General features: G+C 37.9%; 1 protein-coding gene across 1 annotated transcript in view; it reads right to left on the bottom strand.

The window, feature by feature from the left end:
* AKT3 (AKT serine/threonine kinase 3) overlaps positions 1-27,181 on the bottom strand; it is a 148,262-nt gene that overhangs the window by 6,142 nt on the left and 114,939 nt on the right. The window contains exons 12-13 of the mRNA XM_062490299.1: positions 10,923-11,137; positions 8,234-8,321 (exon numbers count right to left, since the gene is read on the bottom strand). Of these exons, the coding sequence (XP_062346283.1) occupies positions 8,234-8,321; positions 10,923-11,137 (303 nt within the window). The remainder of the gene's footprint in view (positions 1-8,233; positions 8,322-10,922; positions 11,138-27,181) is intronic.

The raw sequence follows: 27,181 nt of genomic DNA, 5'->3' as shown, positions 1-27,181 counted from the left end.
CAAATGCATGAGTGTGTGTGTGTGTGTGTGTATGTGTGGTGGGACAATGTTCTTGTTTGTACCCAGGAGCCCTTTGGCGCCATTTCCTTATATGCAATGTAAAACAGACCCTGAGAATAAGTGTAATTAATTTTCCTTTCAATACAACAGGTTATATCCTGGCTCACTAGTAATATCACCTGGAATGGCGTTTTCATGTTCTCTCTCTCCTTAGCTCCAGCCAAACAATTACTTGGTCATTTGCCTCACAGCCAGGGAGGAAGTGCTGCTAAACTTCCTCCTTTTCCCAAGTTCTATGCACTAGATGCTCAGATGTACATGATGTGTGCATACTAAGAGACTGACTTCATCTGATCCACATCTTCAGTAACAGTGCAAGCAATTATGAAGCAAAACCAAATCTATCACTTAATATACTTAACAGAGTACAATAAATCTGATTACTACGCTTACAAAACTAAGTTTAGCTTTCCCTTACATAGTTCTGAATGGAAAACATACAAAAGCAGAGAGGTATTTTGAAATAGAAGTTCAGGGCATTGTAGAATAAATGCTTAAGGAGCTCACATATATAAACACAACATGAGGAAAATCTTCCAGGTAAAAATTAAGTTACATACAATGTTTACAAGCAACTTATTCTACTTTACTGCACAGATTCCTTCACTTTTTGAAAATTATTTTCCTATGCATCCAGGCTATTCCAAACAATTCTGCAGATTTCCAAAGTTGTATATCTCTCCAGCAATGCAGCTACACAATTCCTAAAACAGACTTATTCCAGTGCAACATCCCACATTGCCATTTTATTCTTGTTTTTCTACATGAGAAAAGGACAGTGAAAGAACCCCAAAAAACCCTGAAAACACCAACCAAAAAGCACAGCACAAAAAACCAAAAAAACCCAATAAACAAAACATCAAACACAACAACAAACAACAAAAAAAACCCCACAACCAAAAAAACAAAACAAAAGAAAACAAAACAAAATAAAAGAAAAACCTACACAAGATTACAGGAAGCCAAGTAATGTATCCTAGTCAAGGCTAAGTGTCCATCACATCCTTTTAAAAAGACACTCTCACAGATCTCAGCAATAAATTCAATATGGAAAAAAAAGTTAGTAAGACAATTATTATTGTCTTACATTATTATTATTGTATTAAATTTATAACAATTTTACTACTTCCCTGATTGCAATGCTTTTTACTGATCAGGAACAGAAAATGCCATTTCATCAAAAAATAAAATAATGAAAATACAAGCTTAGGAAAAATTGCCTTTTTTCTCAAGTCAAGGACATGAAGCAATGTTTTTTCAATGGTACACCACACATTTGCAGTAGAAAAAACTACTCCTGCTGTGAAGTACACCTGAGACTCTCCATGCTACAACTGCTTTGCAAAGAGAAGGAGCAAACCCTCACTTCAGTCTGTAACAACTGAGAGTCAGGATGAAGTAGTTAATGAAACACAAAAGGTATGGTAAGGCAAGATCATTATAGGCAGCAGTGTGTAGATGTGCTGCTGGAGAGGAAGAGGAAAATGCATTAGATAACAAGTTTTTTCTCAAAAACTTACAGGCTAACTACTGGTTTATCCATGGACTCGTTACTTCTTTTTTTTTAATCCACTGAGATGAACAAGCCTCACTATGACTTTAAATCATCCCCTTGTTCTTTCCATCTATATGAAATAGTAATGGTTATGGAAAATACTTTGAAAACATTATTTTAGGAAGAGAAGCACAATGCTAAGTGACTCTCAAGAAACAAATGATTACAATAATTTTAATCAGGTATAAAAACCACCATTAAAACAAAACTCATTAAGTTGGTGCTCCGATTCAACCCTCAGTAGTCAGGCTTGCTAGAAAACTCTTTATAAATAATATCCAATAATTCAGCTGATGAAAACTGCAGTGATGACAGAAGTTCAGCTGTCTGGGGAAGTGAAACAAAAGTAGAAGACATTAAACTCCAGGCTGTAACTAAAAGGGAGGGATCTGATGCAAATTTATGTCAATGGTGTTTTAGGATTCATATATCTTAGAGCAGTATCTTTCATATCCTGGACTTCAAAGGCATTCGGAAACTTCAGTGACTGCAAAAACAAACTCTCGAACCATGTGGCTCTCCACTACAACATACACTGTTTTTTATCCAGGCTGTGCCCTTAGGTACACCAACCATCCCCTGAAACCTTTGGAAAAGTGGAAGCAGTAGCTGAGGCTAAGAAGCACAGATACAGCTGAACAGAAGTAGCAGAAAAGTTCCTTCAGTCTTTTCATACACCTTGCCTCCTTCCCTCAGTACCACCTCCACCTCCCACACAGCTGTGTGGACAGAGAACTGGGCATTGCTCCTTGCCATCTGTTCTACCTCACCTACACCAAACCATCTGGGGCTAAAGTCTTGTGGATACCCCACTCCAGACTCCTGAGCTGACACCAAAGGCACCCCACCCCCCCCCCCCCGCCCCTTCCCCAAGTAAATTCTTGGCAATTATCTTTCTGGAGGGATGTCTCCTTTGTCCATTAGTTGCCAAAATTCATTTAAAAAACAGAAAGCAAAATGTCCAGAAAATTTCAGCTGTAATGAAACCATTAGAAAGACAAATAAGGTGCAAATGCTGCAGAGGCTTTCACATGCACCCCAAGGAAACAAGCTGAGTTTTAATGATCAGAACACCCAACATCAACAACTGCTCTGATGATCACAACATGAAAATGTCGCTCTACAGCCAGCAACATTTCACAGCTCGTGCACAAGGAAATAGTATCCACATGCTATTGCCACAGTTATTCCTCACTTCTGGCATGAGAAATCAGAAGTGCAAGAGGGATGCAAGCACCAGAAGGCATATCCAGTAACCTGTGTCCAAAAGGAGTAAGAGAAGCTTTTGTTAAGTACAGGCCTTGTCAGTCTGCAAGAGAATCGCATTGCTTGGTCCTGGCTGCCAAACTTTAGTACTGGATAATTTTCTTCCTGTAGTGGCCTCAGTTCAGAAAAATGCTTCAACCAGACAGGGAACTGCAACTCCTGACAATCTACTCTACGGAGCAGAAACACAGATTTTCTGGGTTTATGCATTACACACACACACACACACACATATGCAGAGATATGCATGTGTCTGCACAAATAAAGGAATAAAAGTCTAAACTCAGTGTGAGTTAAGTGACTTTAAGAGTTTGTGTTCAAGACAAAAATCCAATTTCATATCCATCTGTCAAGCAGAATCTGCCCTGGCCATTTCAAAGGCTTGATGTTAGAAATGACAGCAGAAGCAATGTCAAATACTTAGTGTCTTCATTATCTCCAGTGAATGGCATTTCCATTTGGCATCCATCAAGAGCAGTGTGTGAGAAACACCACAGTTTTTCCATAGTTGAAGTCCTGGAAAATCTGACACCCATCTCCTAGAGGAAGGAAAGGGGCAGGTACAGTATTTGACTGTTGCAGGTACACTGAGATGTACAGGCTTGATTCTATACTTTGAACTTCCTCACACTTAGTGAACAACCACATAAATACTGCAGTATGAGAGACAATATGTAACACTACTTGTTAAAGGATAATTTACCAGGAATCACTTGTCTTGGTGTTGTATAGGAAATGGCGGAAGCTCAATCTGCCAAATGAAAAGTATAAGCTGAAGTATATTATAAAAGTATAATGTTTAAGAACATCAATCTGATGCTTCTTCTCCTTTTAATTTAAAGGAAATTTTCAAAGAATCACAGAATATGCTGAGTTGGAAGGTACCCACAAGATCATAGTGTACAAGTCCCAGCCCTGCACTGCACCATTCCCAAGAGTCACACCATGTGCCTGAGAGCACTGTCCAAACGCTTCCTGAATGAACTCTGTCAGGCTGATGCTGTGAGCACTTCCCTGGAGAGCCTGTTCCAGTGCCCAGCCATTCTCTGGGTGAAGAACCTTTTCCTCATATCCAACCTAAACCTCCCCTGACACAACTTCAGGCCATTCCAGCACCACAAGAATCCCATCGACCAACAGACTGCAGCGGAATTGTGCTGGATAGATGGGAGGAATACCTGTCCATGCCCCTCAAACTAGAGTTTCTACCTGGGAGTAAGAGGGAAATTGGAGCTGAGCTTCTAGACAGTCAATAAGCATTCCTGCAGGAGCTGGTTCCTCCCCACACACGGCCCCAAAGGCAGCTTTCTGCACAGCCAGCAGCCCCAGCACAGCCCAGAACTGGGACTACCCCACAGACCCTGCATGTCGTGGTCCTAGGCAGGGGGAGCAGAAGGAGCTGGAATTTCAGTGGTGGAAGGACATAAGTCCACAGGAAAACTGGCTTCAGCAGGGACGTTTACCCATGGATAAACTGTTTTCCAAGTGATGCAATGCTGTAACCATGGACAGAGGGAAACCACAAACCCCAGCAACGTTAAATTCCAAAACCAGACACACTTTCCTCCCTGTAAATTCAAGCAGAGGGGAGAAGGGTGTCAATCAACATCTAGGTCTGCCCAGATAGTTTAAAGTATCAGTGGAAACACAATGGAAGTATCAGACTGGTTAGATGTTGTCTGATCTTACAACTTCGCATGGCAACAACACAAAAGCAACCAACAAGGGTAATTTCTGCAGGTTTTGTGGCAGTGCAGATAATTGTATGAAAACAGTATGATTCAAATAGCAACAGCCTAAAACTAAATGGTGGTACTTTCCTATTTACCTCCCACCCTTTCCCTTCAAAATCCTATACAAAGAATTACTTAAATGTGCATTTAAGATCATAGTTACACTGCAGATTTTGCCAGGTCTGAACCCAGGACTTGGATCATGGGATTTCATCATTTGCTGGGTTCATGTCTGAGTAAACCAAGGCAGCCATGGCTGAAGGGTAAGGAACAGCTTCTTGCAGCTGACAGACTTCCTGCAGAAAGTGACTCCCTTCACAGTGGGACAGGTGCCTCCAAAAGCACTGCCTGCATCAAAGCCAGACCTCCTGCTTCAGCCATCGCTGCCACTTGTCCCTGCTCCCATTCCAGCACTAACAGATTCACTTGTTGGCACTTCCTCATTTTCTTCAGGGACAATCAGAGGTACTGCCACAAATCAGAACACGTATCTCAGACCAAATTTCCACGTGGTTTCTCTCATCTTTCATTCATCATGCAGAAGGAATATCAGACCTTGCTAAAAGGTCTGGACCTCCTTTGCCATGAGGATACCAAGTGCTTCAGGCAGCAAGCCTGAAGACATACGCAAATTTCAACCTTTTAAGTAATGTCCATGTGTTTTTTGCTCTGTGAAAGACCCTAAACAGAACATCTGACAACTTTAGTGTATGTCTGCTACCCAAATAAAAATGTGCCAAAACAATTCAAAAGAGAAATTTCAAAAAGCTTCCTGATTCTACCTAAAAATAAAACAAGTATTTTATTTAGTACATGGGCTTTTGAAGTCTTCAGTTTGCCAGACTATTCAATTTCTCATACTCAGGCAGAGAGATAAAAACTCATCAGGGCTGAGATGATCACAGGAAGAACCTGGCACAGGCTGCTCTCTTTCATATGCCCTCATGGTTTTTCTGCCAAAAATAAATACATCAGATCACACATTCTAACTACTATACATTTTTCATTTAAAGGCAACGACCTTCCTTGCTCCAGTGTGTCATATAATATTTTTTTATCATTATGTAGAACCAAATTAGGTTAACTAGTTAGCAGTATCAGAAACCTAATAATTCCATTTGACCATTTGGATCTGTTTGACCTGACAGAGCTGTGGTCTGCCACATGAAATACATGAAATAGTTTAAAGATATATAATTCTGTTTCTAATCTCACCAGTAAAGTAGTAACCTAAAATGATAAAATTAGAGGCATAGGAGTGCTGTGTGCACATGTACAAAACTATCACCCAGCAACTACTCAATATACACATGATTTTTTGGTTTCCATTACTCTGAAAGTGAAATTCACTTCTTTTAATTTCTAACAGAAATATACTCCTGAAGTGCAGCCAGAAAACTACAGTGCCATGGTGCTTAAAACTCAGGCAAAATTACTGTGAAATATTTTTACTATGCAAATAATTATATCCACTATCAATTTCATCAAGTGACCTTACTGCTGAACACTCTACATCCAACAACAAACAGCAACAGAAGCAAGCATAGAATAAACCTATTTAAAAATCAAATTTATTTGATGCTCTGAGTTATTTCAGAATACCAAAATACCTCAAAAATATTAATATAAGCATTCTAATGAACATACTTGATGAAAGTTCATTAACCTTATCATTATGTTTGAGGATTATATTTCAGAGCACAGCTCTGAAGTCTACAGAGTGTAAGACCGTGCAGAAGGAACAACTGGATATTTTAACCAGGCAAACAGCTTGGTAAGGAACAAATAGTAACAAAAGTATTTTTAATTAAACAGAAAAGCATACTGTCAGAAGTCATTTTCATTACTTGTTTTTCCATAAAGGACACACTATGTGCTAATATTGCACAAAAGCAATTCCTATGATCCTTGAAATGAACTGTTCAACTGAAGAAATTCAGTTGATGTTTCACTGGCAAATTTAGTTTCTCAAAGCAACAGTGTCCAGAGCAAACAAAGAATGACTGGAGTTTATCTAGTTATAACACTCCAATAAGCCATATCCACTTCCACTAGCATAAAAGCAGAGTGTCAGCATTTTATATTTTCAGAGGTTTTTTTTTTAAATCTGCAAAATGCCTCCTTTTATTTTAATAGTTAAAGGAATATCTTGACTGAAACACATTTGTCATGTTCATTTGGAAAGAATCAAAGCACAAGCAATTAATAGTATCTATATATTCATAACTAAATAAGATGCTGAATACAGTGTATTCTATTTCTAATGTAAGATAATTAAGAAACGTTTTCCAAGAGAGCAAGAATAATGTAACAGCTTTTTTTTCCCTCACCCACTCCTAGCACATTGCAACCCTATTGATTTTCGTGGTTTTTTTTTTTTACTCTAGAAAGGTCCTCAACTTGTATTTTTGGATTTTATCCTCGCAGTGCTTCTCTACGGTGTCCTTACATAACCAACCAGTGGCTGAGCTCATAAAGTAACCTGATTAATATACTTGCTCAGATTATTTATTGCAGAGTTTCTTGAAACCTTGTGGTACTGCCAGGGAAAAATCACACTTGTAGCAAGTAATTTCAGAGTACCATATTTTATATCATCATATACAGGGTTTTATTTCGATTCTGATATTTGTCAGAGAAGTTACTACACCAACAACCACACATTTTTAAAATTCCAGTTCAACAACAACTGAAAAAACAGTTTGTATCATTGACATTGTAGCATAAACATATTCTGCTCACTCGTATGTCTTCCATTTTCCTTTTATTTGAAAAAAGAAAAAAAAAAGGGAGAAAAAAACTATCTTTTAAAATTACACAGCTCAACTGGCAGATTAACAATGTAAAACAGTTGGGGGAAAAAAGAAAAGTCTTTATCAAAATAGAAAGGGTTTATAGCAACAAGTAAATTCTTACAGAAATACTGAGATAAAATCAGTTTCTGTATATAAAACAACTGAAGTTGAACTGAGTTTCACTCCCAAGTAAGATAAATTCATTTTCTAAAATCATTCCTGAAGTGTTGATCATTACAGAAACAGGACTAGGTTTGGAGAAAACTGTACCAGTTGAATTTCCAGCACTTGCTTTCTCTACATGCTGTTTCAACTCAGTGTTTTAACACTATTTTAATTTTTTAGATATCTCTTTAAATTTGAAAAACATTTCTGCTTATACACAAACAATCAGAAAGTAGATTTTTGCTCTGAGTTCCTTAGGATCATTTAATTTCCCTTTTTCATAAAACAACTTTTCACTAAAAGGCAGGTATAAAACGACAATTCAGGATAAAGTATATCACATTTTTCACATCATCTTGAGTCATACATGTACTTTTCTCTTGAAAGCCCAGGAAGAAAAAAGAAAAGGAAAAAATTTGGACATTTACATAATAAAAGATTTAGGTTGGTTTACAAAATTTACTTCTGGTAAGTTGACAAATTAGTACTGAAAACACAAAGATTAGGTAAGTACACCTGGTACAGAATAATTATTCATTTGTATTAACACGTAAAAGTTGCACAGAAAAAAATCACTAACTCCAGAGAACAGCAGTCTATGGCTATCCTTAAAACCACCTTGCAGAAGTCAGATTATTCAATGCCATATGAAGACATACCTTTTTATCATATACATCTTGCCAGTTTACTCCAGCAAAGAAACTATGACGCATGATCTCTTTTGCATCATCTGGGCCTCCACCGAGTCTAAGGAGAACAGGGGGGGAAAAAAGCACATATTAAACTTCTATAGGGAGATCAAGTTATTGTTATGGTTGGAAAAGTGACAATTTCTTTTTTACTATCTGGGAACAATTCTCACCCAATTAATATGAATTCAGGCAATCTCGAGAGAATTCACAGTAGTGGAAGTACCCATGCTGTGGTCTATTCTTTTTGATTATTCCAACTACAGTGTTCATTACTGTCCACTCTGAGCTTTTTTAGTAACTCATTAATTTTTAAAACATACTTAAGTTGGTTTGCTTGAAAGCCCAACTAATGTCCTGGCACTATTAAAAACCCAAACCAACCCAATAACGCTAAAATAAAATTTTGCCAAGGACGTGCCAGGCACTGAATCAGTAATGACTTGTGCAACATTTTTATACAGTGTTCACTGCTGTTGCATCTGGGTGCTGTAACAATTAACCAATTACCGTAAAATAGTCTCAATCTGAGTCAATTAGTATAAATTAATAAATTGTAGGCCTGCTGAGAAGGTTATTTAAAGGCCATTGTAAATAACCACACTACTCGCTGTGGCCCATAGCTTGCCAAAGCCAGACTCTGTCTGGTAAATCATCTTAGGAAGTGGATTTCACCTATGATGGGTGAACTTGTCCATGGTGGTTTGAGCTCACAGAAGTGGTCACAGCTGCCAAAAGAGGAGTGTCCTGCCCATACCTCTCTTCTCTCACTTGCATCTACAGCATCGTTCCCACTTGATGACTGTGAGCAGAATCAGCTCCCTAACCTGGAGAAAAACTAACCCTGACATGAAAATAGAAGAGAGAACTGGCCATTTTTTGTTACATTAGCAAGTCCACTTTGACTTGACAAGCTGAGTGAGCTCCCTTGAGCTGTTGTTGGTTGAGAAATAACCCCACATCCAGGGATGGAAACCTCGGTCCTTGTCAACTGCACATCAACTTGTAGGACTGCTCAGCTCTTATCTAACTTCACCCTGAGACTGGGGATCGATCCTACTGCCCTAACAGAAGGAAGCTGCAGAAGAAAAAAAGCTACTCTTAACTAAATAAGCAGACCAAACGTGTTAAATGTTAACAAGAAGAGTGACAAAAACAGTGTGCATTTCATTAAAAGGAACTGCTAAAGATATAAGGACAAATTCTAAAGGCAAGCATGTAAGTAAGAAAAATTTCTTTCTAAAGCATTTATTGTAAGGAGGAATAATTTCCACAAACAAGAAAGAAGTCTGTTTTGGTATTACCCTACTGCCAAATTTCAAAAATATTCTGGACTACTACGTCAGTCTTGCAATAACTGAGTGTAAAGTTATTCTAATTTTCAAGCCGCATTCCTCCTTGTTTCTCAACTACTCATTGTAAAATTCTCCACATCTTGGCCAAACGTGGCAGTTAGCCTTCAGTCTCCAGACTTCTCTCAATATCTCCTAGCTGCTCACAAAACAATCTGAGTTGTGTTAATCTCTGTGTTCCTCCCCTGTTTAGCATTCGCTAGCACAAGAACTGGAATATAAATAAGCTTCTAAATATAAGTCTGTAATAAACACTACTGTCTGCAAAGATTAATTACAAGAAAGCATATTTCCAATTCTAAAGATTAATATATTAGATGGGTCAGATTGTTTGGAGGTTATAAAGCATTAGGAGTTGCTACAGAAACACAGCTGTACTTTACTCTGCCTGTATTTGGCTGGCTGGTCACAGTTTGCTTTTCCTGCATACAATAAGTTTAGCTGGAGCAGACAAGCTGACCACTTCTGCTGTCCTGCCTGCTGCATCCAGACAAGTCCCTTGGAGAAACACAATAAGTGTTTCAACAAGGCACATTGCCCTGAGTGTACTCAAAACTTCTTGAGAACAACCAGCAGCTGAAGGAGGACTAGAGAAGAGAGGCAGATAATGTCTGCTGCCCTAAAACATGTCAAGAGACTCACAAGAATGACAAAGATACAGAGGGGAAAAAAGGTACCTACAGATGCATCCCACTGATTTACAAAGTCAGAGATTTTAGAGCCATGGAAGACTGGACACTGCTGGTCCAGTACTGGAAACACTGGAAAAGAGAGTACAGTACTGGCTCTCCTGGGCAACAATCTAGAGTGAAAAGCCCACACAAAAGTAATTTTACCAAATTACTAGTTTAATGGTGTAATATGTGATTTATTTATGTGCCCTAATAAATGTAGCTGTGGCTGTCTGTGTATCTCTCCTGCCAGGATCACCAAGAACAAGTGCCACAAAAATCCCCATGAGACAATGCAGTGAACTCAGGGTTAAGTTATATTGGGAAAAACAATTAAGATATTTCCCTTTGTTCCAGTACCCATTCTAAATCTGAAGAGATCCCTGTGTTTGCTGTGAATTATTTAAAAAGTTTGTCTTCCACAAGCTTTTCTTCCTTTCCCTGGTTAAATTCATTTTGTAAATTGCTGCTGGACTGAAAAAAAAAAAAAAAAAAATGGAAATCTGAGACTGTAGGCCCTTTCCTGCGATTGATCTTCCTTCAGTCAGGAAGATCAGGCAGCACAGACCTATTTTTATACTACCCAGCACAATTAGAACATGTATTATGCCTATACAACCCATTAATTTCACTTACCGCTTATTTGGATCCTTTATCAGTAGGCCTGATAGTAATGATTTTGCATCTGCAGACAGAGTTCGAGGAAATTTTATGTCCTCCATTAGTATCAGTTCAAATAGTTTCTCATGATCTTGGTTGTAGAAGGGTAATCTTCCACACATCATCTCATACATGACAACGCCTAATCCCCACCAGTCCACTGCACGACCATAGTCGTTATCTTCTAACACCTGAGACAGAAACCAACAGCATCTTTAAGACATAAACTATTTCATACACCATCATTTTGGTCTGTCTGATGCATCTCTATTTGAATGTGTTTCTGAGACTTTATTTTCACAGTATCATAAAAGGGCTCCCGGAACCTGACTCAAAACTGCAGCACTGACTCACACACCTGAGCTCACTGAAATTCCAGGCTTACCAGGCGCTGCACTGCTAAAAGCAAAATTAAAACTTGACAATGACCTGCTCCAAACAATCATGACTTCTTTTTACCCTTTTCTGTGTCCTCTACCAGGCCATTTGTAACATCCACAGCTTTAGGAAGAGACACTATCTACAGGTACCACACGGACACTAATGCCTCAGTTAGAAGTGTGAAGCATTTGCTTGCTCAGTCACTTCCCTTTCTTTTACCCCACCTGTTTAAAATCTCCAATTTAGAACCACCTTCATCTTATTAAGGCAAGTTTAGTTTCTTTATGATCTTTGTTTGCATCAAAAGTCCTCAATGCCTTTCTCCTGCCAGTTTCATTACATTCCATTAAATAGTCCTAACAGCTGAACTGTGCCAATGCAAAAAAAAAAATATGACACTGTTTATACAATACAGTGTTTACTATGAAACTATGCTTATAGGGTATTATGTAAACACAGAAACTGGTAACGTTTATACAATTTATTAACATAATGTCACCAATGTTGTGAACCTAGAAACAACTTATTCCACAGCCCTTCTCCCAGCAGTGCCAGAGAACAGGAATAAGAAATTTAATCAGTGTGTCTTGACCTTAATACACCTTCCTATTACATTGCAGACATGGAGACAACATAACAGCAGCATTCACCCATAAAAATCATAAGCAATAAGGAAATGGAAGGTTACTGAATATATAATTCCAATTTCTATGAATTTCTAGTAGATCATGCCCCTTTATACAAAACAGAAGTCAAGAAATCTTAAAACAAAAAGGAGGGACTATGACTGTGCTTGTCAAATAGCAGATATTTAGTGCAGAATAGCTACCATAAAAACCTTAAAACAAGAAACAAAAAACCTTAGAACAATAATAAACAGAAAAATCAAAGAAATGCAACAGAGCAGAAATACATTTGAAAAGAATGTAAAAAATTCTTTATAGAGAAGTGCTACTGTATCACAGAAGGCAGATTCTGAAAGGTAGCACCCTATGACTGACTTTAACAAAAGAAGAAACCAACAACAAACTAATCCCCAGAAAACAAAATACTTTTTACAACACACAGACACATGAAATCACCATAAAACAGAGCTCCTCTATACTCAAACTGTAAGCAGACATACAGGAACAGAATTTAGATACCTGGTAGTGAAAGTCAATCTTTCAGTCTTAAATGAATAAGGTAACCTCTATAAGGTCAGAAATAACTTTATCCATAAGTAGATTATCTTGTAGTTGTCTAAAATGGGTAATAGAGGGGTGCTGAGCAAATTTATCTGCCTCTCCTCTTGCTCCCCCAGTAAACCCAAGCCTGCTCTGAAGTAACTGGGATGTGCTGTTAGCAGAAGGAACATGCAGTCTGATCCAGTATGTCAATTTTGGATATCCCACAGTAATTAAAGCATTCATACTCCTACTTTTCACTGTCCTTAAGGATTAGTAGTGGAAACATGAAGAGAAGAAGTATATTAAAAATCCTTCTTCTGTATATAAGATTAAAAATCATAAATATTAACACATTAACACATATGATTTACAACTGTGCCAAAACAAACAGACTCATTACATCACTGATATTTCCAAATAGAGGGTGAAATTTTGGAAAGTGTAAAATACAACAAATTATCTGAATAAGTACATATGACAAAACTAACTAACTCCTGCATTTTAAAATTAATTAAATGTTTTATGAGTTGGAGCATATTGCAAGCTATTTGCTGAAAAACTGTATATGAAATCTGTGATGCTTGTCTTTACATCACCATTTCTTCTGCCACAGACTAAAGCATTATATATTTTTCTGCTATAGCTATTAGCACTGTTAATATTCCACTCATCTGTATAGTTAGTCTTATCTTTTGAAATTAGCAAAATAATAAAAATCGTGAGACAGTGGTAGATTCTTCTTATGAGTTAGCTGAGGTGTGGTTTGCATGTGTGGTTTATAAAAGAAAGCAACAGGAAAATAAAACATCGTTCTCTGAACAAGGCAAATCACATGGCTACTAGCTAAAGCAAATTGTATTTGCAGCTTTACGTAATTTATGCAGGACTTTACCTAATAATAATAAAAAGTATGAACAACCTTTTGCTGCATTCCCACAACAGCAACAAAACAGTGGTACAAAGAAAGAGCCAAATGTGATTTTTAACCTCTTTTTACATAAAATCATAAAAAAGCATAAAAGCTGGATTAACTGCCTCCCAAACCCGCATATCACCAGCCGGGTTCTCATCCCCAGCTGGCAAAACTGGCAACTCTTTATTTTTGTTTAAATACCTGGTTTACAGCCAGCCAGACAAGCAAGAGCATCAAAATGGTTTCATTTAGGCAAAAGGAAAACAGCCTGAAAACAGTGTAAATAAAGCAAAATACATCTCAACTTATTTTAACATTAATGTAATAAGATTGTACATAATGCATTAACAGTGAAGATATTATTTCCTTTAAGTAATTTCTAATCTTCACGGTGTTTAGAAACTCCAGTATTTGTAGTAGACTGTGTCAAATCAATGCAAGTGAAGTGCTGGAGCCCAGCTCCTACAACCAAATCTGTGCAGTTAGGGCAGGCATGAGAACATGTCTGTACACACTGCTCTAGCATCACAGAATCCTTTCCAAACAGTCCTTGGATGTGAGGGATTTGGTTTTAATTACACTGAACATAGGTCAAGAAAGCTTCATCTCCGTGCTACAATGACCATGACATTGAGCTGCAGGCTTTGCACCTATAAATATTTCGATCTTTTGCCCACCATGAAGTCAATACCTGCTTTTAGAAAAGTCTCATTTGGTTGTGAGGAGTGATACTCCTGTCTCTCCAGCAGCTGTGGGATATCCTTGCATATGTGGGGTAGGTATCAGTCTAAGCACACAGCCAGACACAGACACTGTGGAAAGTTTGATCTCTTGGACTCTGTATGCTGCCCTTAAGAAGTGCCTCCACCAGCCAATTCTTGTCCCTTGCTATAAGGACCCACAAACCTATCTTTAAGCAAATGCCCTGGGCAAGCAACCCAATCCCTTCATGGTCACAGCAGGCCAGGCAGCAGGCACACCAAAACCATCGTGGAGGGCACAAGGTCAACTGTAAAAACATCTGCTGTAAAGCAATGTATTGATATTTCCTGGCAGTACAACACAAGGATCACACAGAACTCATGAGCTCAGAACGAGCACCTGCACTGACTACGTGCTCAAATCAGGCATGTTTCCACACAGTAAAGACAGACTTGTTTTCTTCCACAACATCTGTTTAAATAGTCAGATCATTCAGATTTATAATTTCCCTTCCTCTGTCCTCTTTACATACATGGGGTTCCAAAATCCAAACCACTTTTCCAAGATCTAGGTAGGTTTTAGGAGACAAGAGCTCCAGCACAATGTCACATCAGTGTGTGGATAACATTTATAGCCATCCACCCTTGACATAATCACTGTACCCAAGTGACTTCCCACCACTGAGCAAAGCAGTGACTGACTGCAGCTCAGTCTGGATGATACCACAGGTCATGGGAAATAAAACTCAAAAAATTGCCATGATTTCTGCAACCTGGGGAAATCTTACTCCACTTGTTTTCAGGGCTCTAGTTCAACAACCAGTTCTTTCAGAGGTAGTGCCAGCCTAATTCAGGCTCTTGTTTCTGTTCTCTCACCACAGCTTCCCCTACCTTGTCAAAACTATGCAACACACTACATCAGACAGTAGAAAAAAAAATGGGGAAAAAGATTCACCCTGGATTATTTTTCACCTGAATCAAGTTTTCTGACCTAAGCCGCTCAATTGCCATGTGAACAGTTGCTGTAGCGCAAGTGAGAACATGGGCAGCATCAGGTGTGGCATTGCTGCAGAAAGAAATGCTTGCCAATCTCTGCCCCAAAGTTACACTGACACAGAAATTACACTGGCTCTGCCAGTTTTTCCTGCTCACACAGACAGCTGTAACAGCTGTGCTCACTTAGGGTGAAGATAAAGGCCCTGCTTCCCTTCCCAACCTGCATTTCTTTAAATCACTTCAGCAGAATAACAGGGTTCTAAAGTGGGCATAAACTCATGGCTGCACTGAAACCACTACAGTTTTTACAGGCATTGTAGCTCCTCTAACTCACACCTACACCTGCAGTGCAAGGACACAGCCTGGGTTTATATGGCTGCTTTTAAAAACAGCTGCAGAGGTGCCACTCAAGTTTGTATTTTCCCTTCTTGTATAAATATGCAAAAGGTTAAGTAATACACACACTTTCTAACAAGCAAGAAACATTAGCCAGGCATCTGCTGCCAGGCATTTGCAGGGACTTGAGTGCTTTAATGGATCTTTTAGAGGCTTTGGACAACCTTAGAGCTTCAGCTAAGGGAGAGCTATTTATTTACCTTAACATTTTCATTTGCATTGTGGTGAAAAGGCCACAGTACAAGTTTAAATCTTTTTAATTTACTGAGATAGCAGTAAACAAGGGAAAACAAAGTATTCTGTAGGGATTCTACTGTCTCGGCACACCTTGGGGTTTCTGGAGAGTATTAGTGGCAGTGAGCAAGAATTCAACAGGACAGTGCTTTGTACACAGAGCAGACTGTAAAGCTCTACATATAAAATAAACAATTCAGTTCACAGCCCAACCTTTGCCTTTGTGATGATTAAGACAACACAAACACACTGCAGGACTGCTAAGATCGCAGTAATTCAATTGTGGTTTTCCCTCACACATAATAATTCATTTTGTTGGCAAGTAATTACAGATCAATGAAGAAAAATACTCTTGTATTTACATTTATTGACCAAAAAAAGGCACTATCTTCTCTATCTTATCTCTTCCCCACTGCTGAGAAGCCCACTGTCTTGTGCTGGAAAAAAATATTGTTACTATCACTGAAGCTTTCTCTTTCCCAGAAAATAAACCCCACAAAAACTACTTCTTCCTTTATATCACCAGTGGCTGTAGATTTTAATCTTTAGGTTTAGTGGTCAGTATATCTCCAGGTCCTTTGCTTTACACATGTCATTCCCTTAAGAGCCTAACATACAGTCAACAGAATTTTATGTCCATTTAATTTTATTGGGAAAACTAGTGAAAATATATCTTTTATTATCTTTATTGCTTCAGTAGCTAAGACGTGAAAGGTTTTTTGGAGACAACAGCTTGAGACACATCTGCAAATTCCTATTTACAAGGGCTTGGGGCAGAGACATAGGAAGCAGATAACTGAATGCCAAAGAGAAGCTGAAACATAGACATTCAATGTTTTTACAAGTTTCTGTGAAAATAAATTATTTTAGGAGGTGACCCAGCAGTATAACAGGTGAAGTCTGTGACCATCTTATGTCAGTAACTTCCACTTGCCCTAGGTGGAAACTAGAATTCTCCTATACTTTACTAATCACAGAACACTGAATGAGGTGTGACTGCCTCACAAAAACTGAGCTCAATGTAGAAAACCTCTTAATCCTCTCTTTAATGCATTTTCTTGAAATACAGCATCCCTGATGAGCAGAGTCTGGAAGATTTTTGGTTGTACAGAAGAAATTCACACCATCAAGAGCTGTATTACCCCACACACCTCTAAATGGTAATTAATTGCTGCAACTTCTAGACTCTGCAAACACAGACAAGTTTAGCAGTCACCTTGAGCATGAAAGCCTTTGTAAAATTCATTGTCAGTCCTATACAAAGGGTTTTCAGCACTGGATTTTATCTCTAGAAGAATAATATCAGAATACTGGACTCACATTTTGTGCTAGATAATCAGGGCAATTTACTGGAAAACTCATTACATTTTTGACCTACTAATGTTTCTGCTAATCCATTAGATATAGACCTTCAGATAGGACATTAGAAGAAGCTTGTTGCTCAATCAATAATTTTGACAGAACAGATGGGAAAATATTTAAACATCTAAACAAACTGTCTGCACACCTATGCTGTGAAAGAAAACTGAGAACTTGGATACACCAATGTACTGTTAATTTAAGGGGGGGAAAAACTGTTTTCAATTAACCTTACAGTTCAGGTGGAGTGATGTTCCTTAAGCATTCCTGGTAACCCTTCACACATTTTTATTGCAATAGTTGTTGGTCTGTTAACAAATACTCACCCATGTATTCTTCAACAGAAGTTAAAAAGTGTATTTGTTAGAACTTTCTATCACTTGTGGTAACAACTACAACGAGAAAGTTTATAATCTAACACTAATGAACAAAGGTAACATACACTTCTTTACAGACACAGACTTCTACCCAGATATATGAAAATCCATCCTGCAGAAGGGTATGTTTACCAAAAATTATACAATTCAATTACTATATCTGTATCTTGGTATGAAAAGTGAAGTGTTGCTGCATCAATAGTGAAAAAGACCACTTAAATGAATGCTTACTGGTTTTATTATACACAGCTGAAAAGACAAAAGTCAAGGTTATAGATACCCTGGGAAATAAACAGCTGAGATTTTCCATTGATCTAATTTTTGCAGATAGTTTTTCTCCATTTTGTATCCAGTTTGCACTTCTCTTTGACTTCTGGCCCTAATCTAAACTATCTTCCTATTACATTTTTGTACTTGAGATTTTGCCCATCTCACCTAGCTTTTTGTCATGTACCCTTAAAAATACATAGCAAACCAAACCAATGTTTTTTTCCCATTTGTTGGCACATGTGCTGCATTAGAAACAGTATCTTCTAGTAATAAAGGTGAACTAAGCAAAGCTTCCTAGGGTAAAGAGCACACAATACTAATTAATGCATTTAACCTCCAAGAAGAGACAGACTTCAGTAGAATGAAAAATTAAAAAGAAAAAAAAGAAAAGAAAAAAGTAGTTAGGTTACTGCACATGAACAAAGAGTACTCTAACAAGGGCTCTAAGAAACCAATGGTAACACTGGAAAAAAAAAAAGCCAAGAAAACAACCACATCACATTAAAAAGACCCCTCAAAAGACACTTTTCATAGAAGGGCAGCAAATAAAAGCAAAATATCATTTCAGTCTACAAAAAGATGGCACTTGTCTCTCATAACTCTACCATTAGAAGAAAATCTGCAGACCTGTTCATATCTGTATTATCACTGCACTAGCAGTAGTCTCTAAAACATACACTGCCATAAGATGCAAAACGTGTAAGAAGTAATAAATAAGCATAATACTGTGATATGTCTTTGCAGTTCCTTTTTCTTCCTGAAATTACTTTGCATATTTACTCTTGTTAAGTGGCATTTGTTCAGTTTTTGTTTATGCTTCATTACTCTCAGAAGAACTAAAGGCTTTTGCTGAGATGGAAATAATATTTGTATTGATTAAATGAAAATTAATGAAAAAGTTTCAAGCAATGCTATTGAGAGACTTTATGAGAATTGTCATACTCACTTGTTTTACCAAAAAAAATGTGTCTTATTAGAAAATTGCTCTCTGCTTTAAAGTTCTGGTTTGAGTGCAAAAATTTGTTTATGGGCAGTGCTGAGCTAACCTATTTTCTAGTATTCTGTTTTATTATTTTTGAATATTTGTTACATCTTTTCCCTTGAGAAGTCTGATACTGCATGTGGACAACTGATTTTTTGTGACTGGTGAGATTACCCAGGTAGCATGAAAATGCAAATTCTTGTTACATTACTGGTTATCTTCTTCCAGGAGAAAGTCAAATTTTTTGTGCTAATTTATCTGATGCTGCAGCAATTCTTCTGTTTGTGTAACAAAGCAATGCTTTCCTACCCTCACCTAAATGCTCCCCGGGTTTTGATCTTGGTACCCGTTATTGCCAATAAATGATGTTCTGCTCTGGATACCCTGCCTTGTCTACCTTTCATCATTTTCACCTCAGGGCCCACTGGCAATACCAAGATGACAAAAGTGTTCAAATTCAGGTCACCAGCATTTTCGATGACTTAGGATCATAAGATGACAGAATGTGGGACACTAAAACATGGTAAGTGATAACCAAGCAGAAGAAGACCAAATTTGAATGAGATCCAAGCATTTCAAGGTAAAACAACTTCTTGCATTTTTCATTTCCTCACAATGTAAAAAAAATCATCTGGGGCTTGGAACTCTAGTGTAAAGAGAAATTCCATATTTTGAATCACCCACAAATCAGAAGGGAATATATTTTCAAGCATAGATGCTACTCCTCCTCACCCCCCCCACCATCCCCCCTTCACTGGTCCTCACCCAGAAACAAAATGTTGCCAAATATAGAACAGACAGCTGTTCAAGAGAACAAGCCAACACTAAACCACTCTTCCACAGGTAAAGTAAATTCTATTGTGCCTCTGCTAAGAATCAGATTATGCATGAAGCATCTAGGTAAACACAGACAAAATAAATTTCAACTACCCTTCTGGAGCCAAAAGAAAAATCAGTTAAGCAAAACACAACAGCATAACTACACTGTTCAGGTACTCAGCAAACCAACTGTACTTTCAAGAAAATGCAAACAGGTTATCAGAAGTTGGGGCTTTTTGGTTTTTAAGCAAAGCATTCTGCCTCACCAGGACACAGTAATGCCTCATACTGTAAGTTAAGACAAATACCAACTGAAATACACGAAGAAAAAATAATTACGCCATCAGTGTTGGTAGAAGACTTGGCAATTAATATTCATCAGGTTAGATACGTTATTATTTTATGGAATAAAATAAATCTCACCACTGAATTTTTTTAAAGGAACTTTAATTTTTTTTTTATGTAATTCAATAGACGTGTTGAGATTTCATTAAATTAATGCAAAGGAATAAGCAAATCTTCAACCCTTATAGTAGGCTACTTCCTTAGATGGGGTACACACAAAGGATAATTTTTTTCTTTTATTTTTTGATTAGACCTTCTCTATTTACTTAATTTTACATTTGCCTGTATGAGAAAGAGGTAATGCTGCCTGTTACAGATTAGCTCTGGTCCTACAGATATCTTCATTACACATGTAATTTATTTACCATTACAATAAGAGGGTTAAAAGCTTTTTGTGACATCAGAAGAAAAATATTATCATAACCTGCAACACTGCCAATGTATTACTATAAAGAATGACCTTTCTGACAGCATTATTTGAGCATGGAACACAATTGATTTGAATTCATCATTTTAAAAGAAAGAAAGAATAAAACTGCCACCCTTCCAAGTCTCTGGCTGATAAAAATTAATGTTCTCCTCCTTGGACAAAACAACACTATGCAACATACTTTGCTAAATATATACTGAACACTCATAGGTTCCATTTTTTTTTATCAGTAAAGTTTTGGATTGAGATTTTTTCTCGGGGGGTGGTGGGGTGGGCACTCTATTTTGTTCATTCTAACTTGGCGATCAAAGAATTTTTATTTTTTACACTATTACAGAAGTGCATTTTTCTAGGTTTCCAAAACCACCTTATTCAACCTTCCCCATCTGTCACCATCTGCTTCTTTTTAGCATGTACTTTTTGTGTGATCACATAAGCATGTGAAAAATAACTAACATTCAGATGATTGTCTGCTGGTACATTTGAGGACTGGGCATAATAAAAGTGAACTGCCAAAACGTACTTAACACTTCTAATTTTGTTGGGTCTTGCATGTAAGCTACATTTGATTTTCAAACTGTTTTACAGTTGGAAAGTTGATCAGGTACTCTAACTCAACAGTAAAACTGAGACTACATAATTAGCTCAGCACTAAAAAGATTGTATTGAAAGGGAGGAACAAAACCCAGAAATGTATCCACACGAGTTCACACATCCCTCTTGACTGAGTCTGTCTGCACACTGTTGCCTGAGGCACAGGATAAGATGCAGCAAGCAGCCTACTTCTGGACAGTCACAGCCTGTGCCTCCTCTCCAAACTACCACAGGACAAGGATAAAGGACTCTCAGATTCACAAGGGTGTAAGAAATCTCATAGAAAATGCCTGGAGAAGCAAAGACACTAAGCTGGGGGTAGAAATGCATAGAAATACAATGCAAAACCTTAGTTATGCAGCAGATACAGCTTTCAGCTTTAGCTGAAAAGCAATTTGAAAATTCCATCACGGCACAAAAGCTGAATGATGGAGGTGTCTTTTTCCAGGACTCTATCATGCTATGACACAGCATTTCTGCTCGTAAATGCACTTCTCAATACAGTTTTCACAGGAAAAAAAAACAAAACAAGACTAAAGCTGGAGAAACAAACCTACCTCCAATCCTCTAAAAATACATTAACCTCACTTTATGGGAATTTCATACAGAAATTTTTTTCTATCTTTTTAGAGCAGCACCACTACAGGCCTATCAGGTCTTCAGCAAAACCATTTGAACCAGAACACCAGTACGTTTTTATCAATGCAGACAATTTCGTAGAGTGCCTCATTATCCTTTCTCTAAAGAAAGGATTAACATTAAAGAAAGTGAACAAAATAAAAGTAAGTACAATAAAAACAAGAACAGCGCCTTCCCCTAGATAAACCCTAACAATCAATTTTCCATTAGTGCTTACCAGAGGTAATAAAATATGAGTGAGAACTTGCCCTCTAGGCACAATGGAAAACTGAGGTGAACACAAAGTTTCTTTTCAACTGTCTCTTTTTTTTTCCAAGTCTCGGAAGTTCACACTGGTCTTAAAACCTTGTGAATGCATATCCATGTTGCAGCATCTTAACAGCAGCCTTGCCTAATTTATGCCATCTCCACAACTTCCCGTTTCCACCCAGTAGTTCTAGAGGTGAAAAATAATGGCACACACCTATTATTTATAAAAAGTTGTGTAGAATTTCAAAAAGTGCATTACCTTGATGCCTCAATTATCTTCAAATGAAATTTAACAGAAAAGGAGATAAAAAGGAAATTGTGTAAGTCACGACAAAAATTATTCTGTCCTTCAGCTCCTCTGTATTCCTAACCAAATGACTCTTCACCAAGCTTCATTTCAGTTTTGAGCTGATCAACAATTCCTTCTGCCATTTGTGTCTCCCTGCAGCACATCAGTTCCTACTTAGAAAAGATTAACAAAATAACATAATCCTCTTTAGTCCAAACTCTCTTTCCTGCCCAAAATCACCTCTTTCCCCATAAGAAAAATCTTCTAATCTCTAATTTGTGTTTTCTGATCTATCAGTCTACCTGTGACATCATTACATTAATTTCACTCATTTCCTTTCCCTTCTATTAGCTTCCCTTACTATCCTCCTTCAGTGTACTCAAATTCTTTTCTCTACCCCATAGAAAAAGTGAAAAAGGGGCAAGAGGAAGAAAAAGAGAAAAAGGGGAAAGACGCTTCAGCTATACTACCCATGCAACTTCATTTTCTCCGTAGTAGAGCGAGCTGAAGTTTCAACATCCTCACCTTAGCTGATCTCTCTCAACTGGCCTGCCTCAGTTCACCCATTATGTTGACTGCTTTCATCAAGCTGTTTGCAAACAAGTGCCCTCCTGCTTCTCCCAATACTTTAAAGAGCTCTTTTAACACTGGCATTGCACCTTCTATCTGCATTTAAATCCCTGTTAAAAACAATGCTTTGTCATGATGCCTGCAAAAACTGGAAACGTCCATTCCTGCTGTTAGCCTGTGTCAGTGCATTTCAGTAGTTCCCTCTCTGCCTACACACACAGCACTTAGTTTCAACTCATATCAGACAAGTTATCTGGTAGATCATCATAGATCATCACTTCAAAATGTTTACCAGACTGCCTTTGGCAAATATCCTGATCCAATCCAAGCAGGTGTTAAAAGAATAAAATAAAAGTATAGCTGCACAAGTGACAAAATGCTTTTTCTGACACTATTGTCAGCTTCTTGTAATCTGTACGAACCACAACACTCTTAGAAAACTCACTTCAATTCCTGAAAACATGGGAAAAGTGTGGGTTTTCTTGTTAAAAGCATGCCTGCTTTCCCTTGCTGAAATTCAGTCACTGAACTTTGAGAGCCAGGTTCTAGATTATATCAAAGCCATATCCCTCCCAAGGGGAACAGCTGTAAGTAAGAAATTACATGAAGTGTGAGGAGAGTCAGCAGCTGCCTCTTGATGAAAGACTTCTATCCTTCACTCCTCTGAGATAAAACTCAGGGAAATAATTGATTACACATGATCTCACTCACTCCCATTTTTAAAAGAACAATCACTAAAGAAATATTGGCCAAATAAGCATTGTACAATTGATCTTAATATTTCCTTAATCTTCACTGGCCTTAAAGTAAATTACAGGACATGCACATCTTCTCCTGTGTAGGGGTAAAGGTTATGAATCTGCTCCTTTCTCATTCATTGCCACATACCTCTGAGTGACTGTAACTGCATAAACTATATCGAAATAGTTTGCTTTTTAAATAAAATGCAACTGTTCTTAGAGGGATGTATCCATCTAATCTGTACATATGAACCATTTTTATACATATTCATCCATCCAATCTATATTTTTATGCCAATAAAATGTAACAGTACCCTTCCATTTCCCCTGTTATTAGAACAGACCTACACATCATTGATCATTTACATTTTTTAAGAGTCGTTTGAATGACATTCATGCAGTCCTTTACACACTTGTTCAGAGTCAGAAAAACCTTCTGTTATCAGAACGATTTAAAACTGCAAAAGTAATTTCTGGTATTTAAAACTTTTCTCTCCCATGATACCAAAACTTAGTACCACATTTGACTGCTCTCCTATAGCAAAGACTGTGCACTTAGTCCTAGGAACTCGAACTGAAATACAGAGATCTAGAAACTATTATTTCACTCAAGAAAACATCTTTATAAATTACCAGACCACAAAGAAATTTTACTTCTCTGCCCAAGTAGATTCATCTCCTGAACATTCTATTAAAGGAAGTCTGTACCAGTCTGTATCTTTATTAGCAGGTCTTGTCCTTGACAGTCAACTGAAAACTATCGAAATACAAACTTTTAAAAGACTCACAGGTGTATTTACAAGTACGTTCTCAGTTTCATTCTTTGTTTTTTAAGCAAGTGATACTTCCTGTAAAAGACATGTGGTCCCATCCTGTCTTTGCCACTCCAAAACTGCAAAAAAGATTTTTCAGAAAAAAAATCAAGCATACATCTGTGTTACCTACACGGGATCGCAATTCATCTTTTTCTCATTGGATTATTAATATTTTCTGACACCACAACTATCCCCAATGTGAGAAACTACTTTGAAGAACAACACCAGAAACAGACTTCTAAGAAATAGTCTCTTTGTCCTGAAAAACTACTAAGTGAGAAATTGGAACATATTTTACACCTTTTAAATGGGGAATGCCAGAGATTCTTACAGCAGAGGGAATAATTAACTATTACCACTACACTTAAAAACATGCAAAAAAACCCAGGCTTGCGTTAGTTCTCTTTAACATCTTTATCTAGATGATAAAGGTAATTTCATTATTATACAACCAAATAATTCTCAAAAACTATATCATTTCACAAACAAAAAGTTACTTGCTCATTCTTCAATAAGTGTCACAAATGTATATCTCTACTGTTAACAAATATAAGCCCTGCTATTTGGCAGTGGCAACTATTTTCTTCCCAGAGGATATGTTCATACCCTACTGTATTTAACGCTCGGCACATAGTGATGCAAGACAAACACAGTCATTGCTATTTTAATTTTCCTTAGACCATAGAAAACTGGTGTTGGGTAACAGGGAAGGGTTAGGAGAGGAGAATAGAAAGGGAATGCACCTAAGGACCACTTAGCCAGAAGCCCTGCACACCCTGAACAGCTCAGTGTGTGGTGAAGGTACACATTAACTTCCATGCGGGTTCCACAAATGATAAATAAGTGATGGTTCAGAATTCTACCTCCACAGATGAAAATCGACTCTAACCTGGCAACTTCATTACAGAATTTTTTTTCTGTGGCACACGGTCCATGTGATCTCTGCATGGACAGGGGCATTTTTCTGACTCTCCTAATTATCTACACAGTCAATGTCAGGTCCCATATGAGAAGTCAGGCCCTATCAATGTGAGATGAAAAAGTACTTTCAACAGAGGGTCAAGAAGGACTATTTTGATCTCAAAAACATAAGGTCTGTGAGGAAAATACAGCAACAGGTAGGCTTATTTACTGATCAAGAGTAATTCTGAAATTGCCTTGGGTAATAATTCTGTATCAATACCTTCACCTCAGAGACTGTCCTGCCAGGAGAAAATATACCTTCATCTGTCTTAACTACTTCCCTCTTTTACTGCTGGAAGCATCTGCAACGTAGTTTTTGTAAAAAGATGGAACAGTGAGCAGGACTCTATGCCTCAAACAACAGTACAAAAGGCATTGGGAAAACCACGTTTGGAACTGAAACCACGATTACTACAAAAGAGAATATTAAGTCAGTTTTCATGCTGGGTATAGATTCCCACCAGTGCAATGTTCCTGGTCAGCTGCCTCCTGGGGTGGTAGGCAGCAGTCTCAGGCTGCCCCTGGTGTGTTACACAGTGCTCTGTTCTAGTGCTCTCTACCACCAGCCAGAAAGCACATGGGAAACTGAACTAAAAAACCTGCAGAAGGGATGCATCCAACATAGCTGACACAGATGAAAAAAAAAATAAAAATGCAAGGACATTATGAAAAGGACAGATGGTGAATAGATTTCTCCATACAATTGGAGAACTAATATCTTGCTTCTAAAGAAAGGCTGAAAGGTATCTGCCTTTAAACTTACCATGACCAGGCAAAACTTAAGTATATGCTGCCACTTGTCTTGGGATAGACAGGCAGGAATTCAGCGTGGTAACATGATTAAAGTCCAGTCATAACATTAGGTTCCCATGCTCTGAGGTTTGTCACAAGGTAGTAAATCTTTGGCACCTGAAAATTATTTTTTTGGCCTGAACTGAAGGGAGAAGTGATTTTTGAGCATTTGTTCTCTGAAACATGTGCACAAACAGACTGGAGGACCCAGGCTCTTGCTGGTCCCTTTATCAGTCAGCTGCCCTGACAAAAAAACAGATACAATTGTCCCAGCTGAGCAGCTATCCAGCTAAAGGTGTTGAGCCTTCTCATGTCATACCAGCAAACTGTCTAGGTGGCTTGCTCAAAACCCTTTATCTCTGAGGGAAAAGGGAACGAGTTCCCTTGTTCCCAAAGCTTATGAATAATCAATTTCCTTCAAGACAGACTTTTACAGGGCAGGTCTCCAAAAACACTCATAATGGGAGGTAGACCAGAAAAGTGGGGCTTCTAGAGAACAGAAAAGCAAATTGGACCAAGTAACTTGTACTGAGTGTCTAAAACCAAGTTTGATGAAAGAGAGCCAACACATTTTCAAAAGAGTCAAGGAAGATAGTACCACATGGATGAAGATGAAGTTAGCGGCTCCTAAAAATACTGATTTTTCCTTCACTGTTGGAGAAAGAATGCAACAAAAGATCTTGCCATGATCCAAAATGGGTTCAGTAACTCTACCTACCATATTGACTTATAGACAACTATTAGCAGTTTCAATTTCCTCTGTGATTGCAAACTGAAAGGAACTTTAAATTTAAGAGATTTAGAAAGACTCTCAAACCCACATACCTAGCCATCCTAAAATCTTAATTTCCAGCCAGCACTATCTAGAAGGTGATGTGTACCTGTTTCTTTGACATTCCTTAATTTCAAGGTTTAAAATACAAAAAAAAAAAAAAAATGCAATCAGAATTGCTTGTTGAAACAGGCTCCAGGGCTTGTGGCTATTACTCAGGATTCAGTGCTGCTGAAAATAAGAGAATAAAGACCTGTGTCTGATCAGTGCCTCCTCCTTTCAAACTAAGGCATGCTGCTCTTCAAGTAGTGCAGAGGTGCTGCAAGAGGTGGGAAATCCCTCTGAAAACTCTTTAGGACTTTCTTCAACTAAATGGTAGGACTGAAGGTCATTTTAAAGCCCTTTAGGTTGACTACAAAGTTATCCCAGTATGAGGTGTG

The sequence above is a fragment of the Cinclus cinclus genome, chromosome 3 (assembly GCF_963662255.1).
Source record: "Cinclus cinclus chromosome 3, bCinCin1.1, whole genome shotgun sequence".
NCBI lineage: Eukaryota > Metazoa > Chordata > Aves > Passeriformes > Cinclidae > Cinclus > Cinclus cinclus.
The sequence above is the reverse complement of the archived record's forward strand: the minus strand, read 5'-3'. Positions and strand labels throughout refer to the sequence as shown.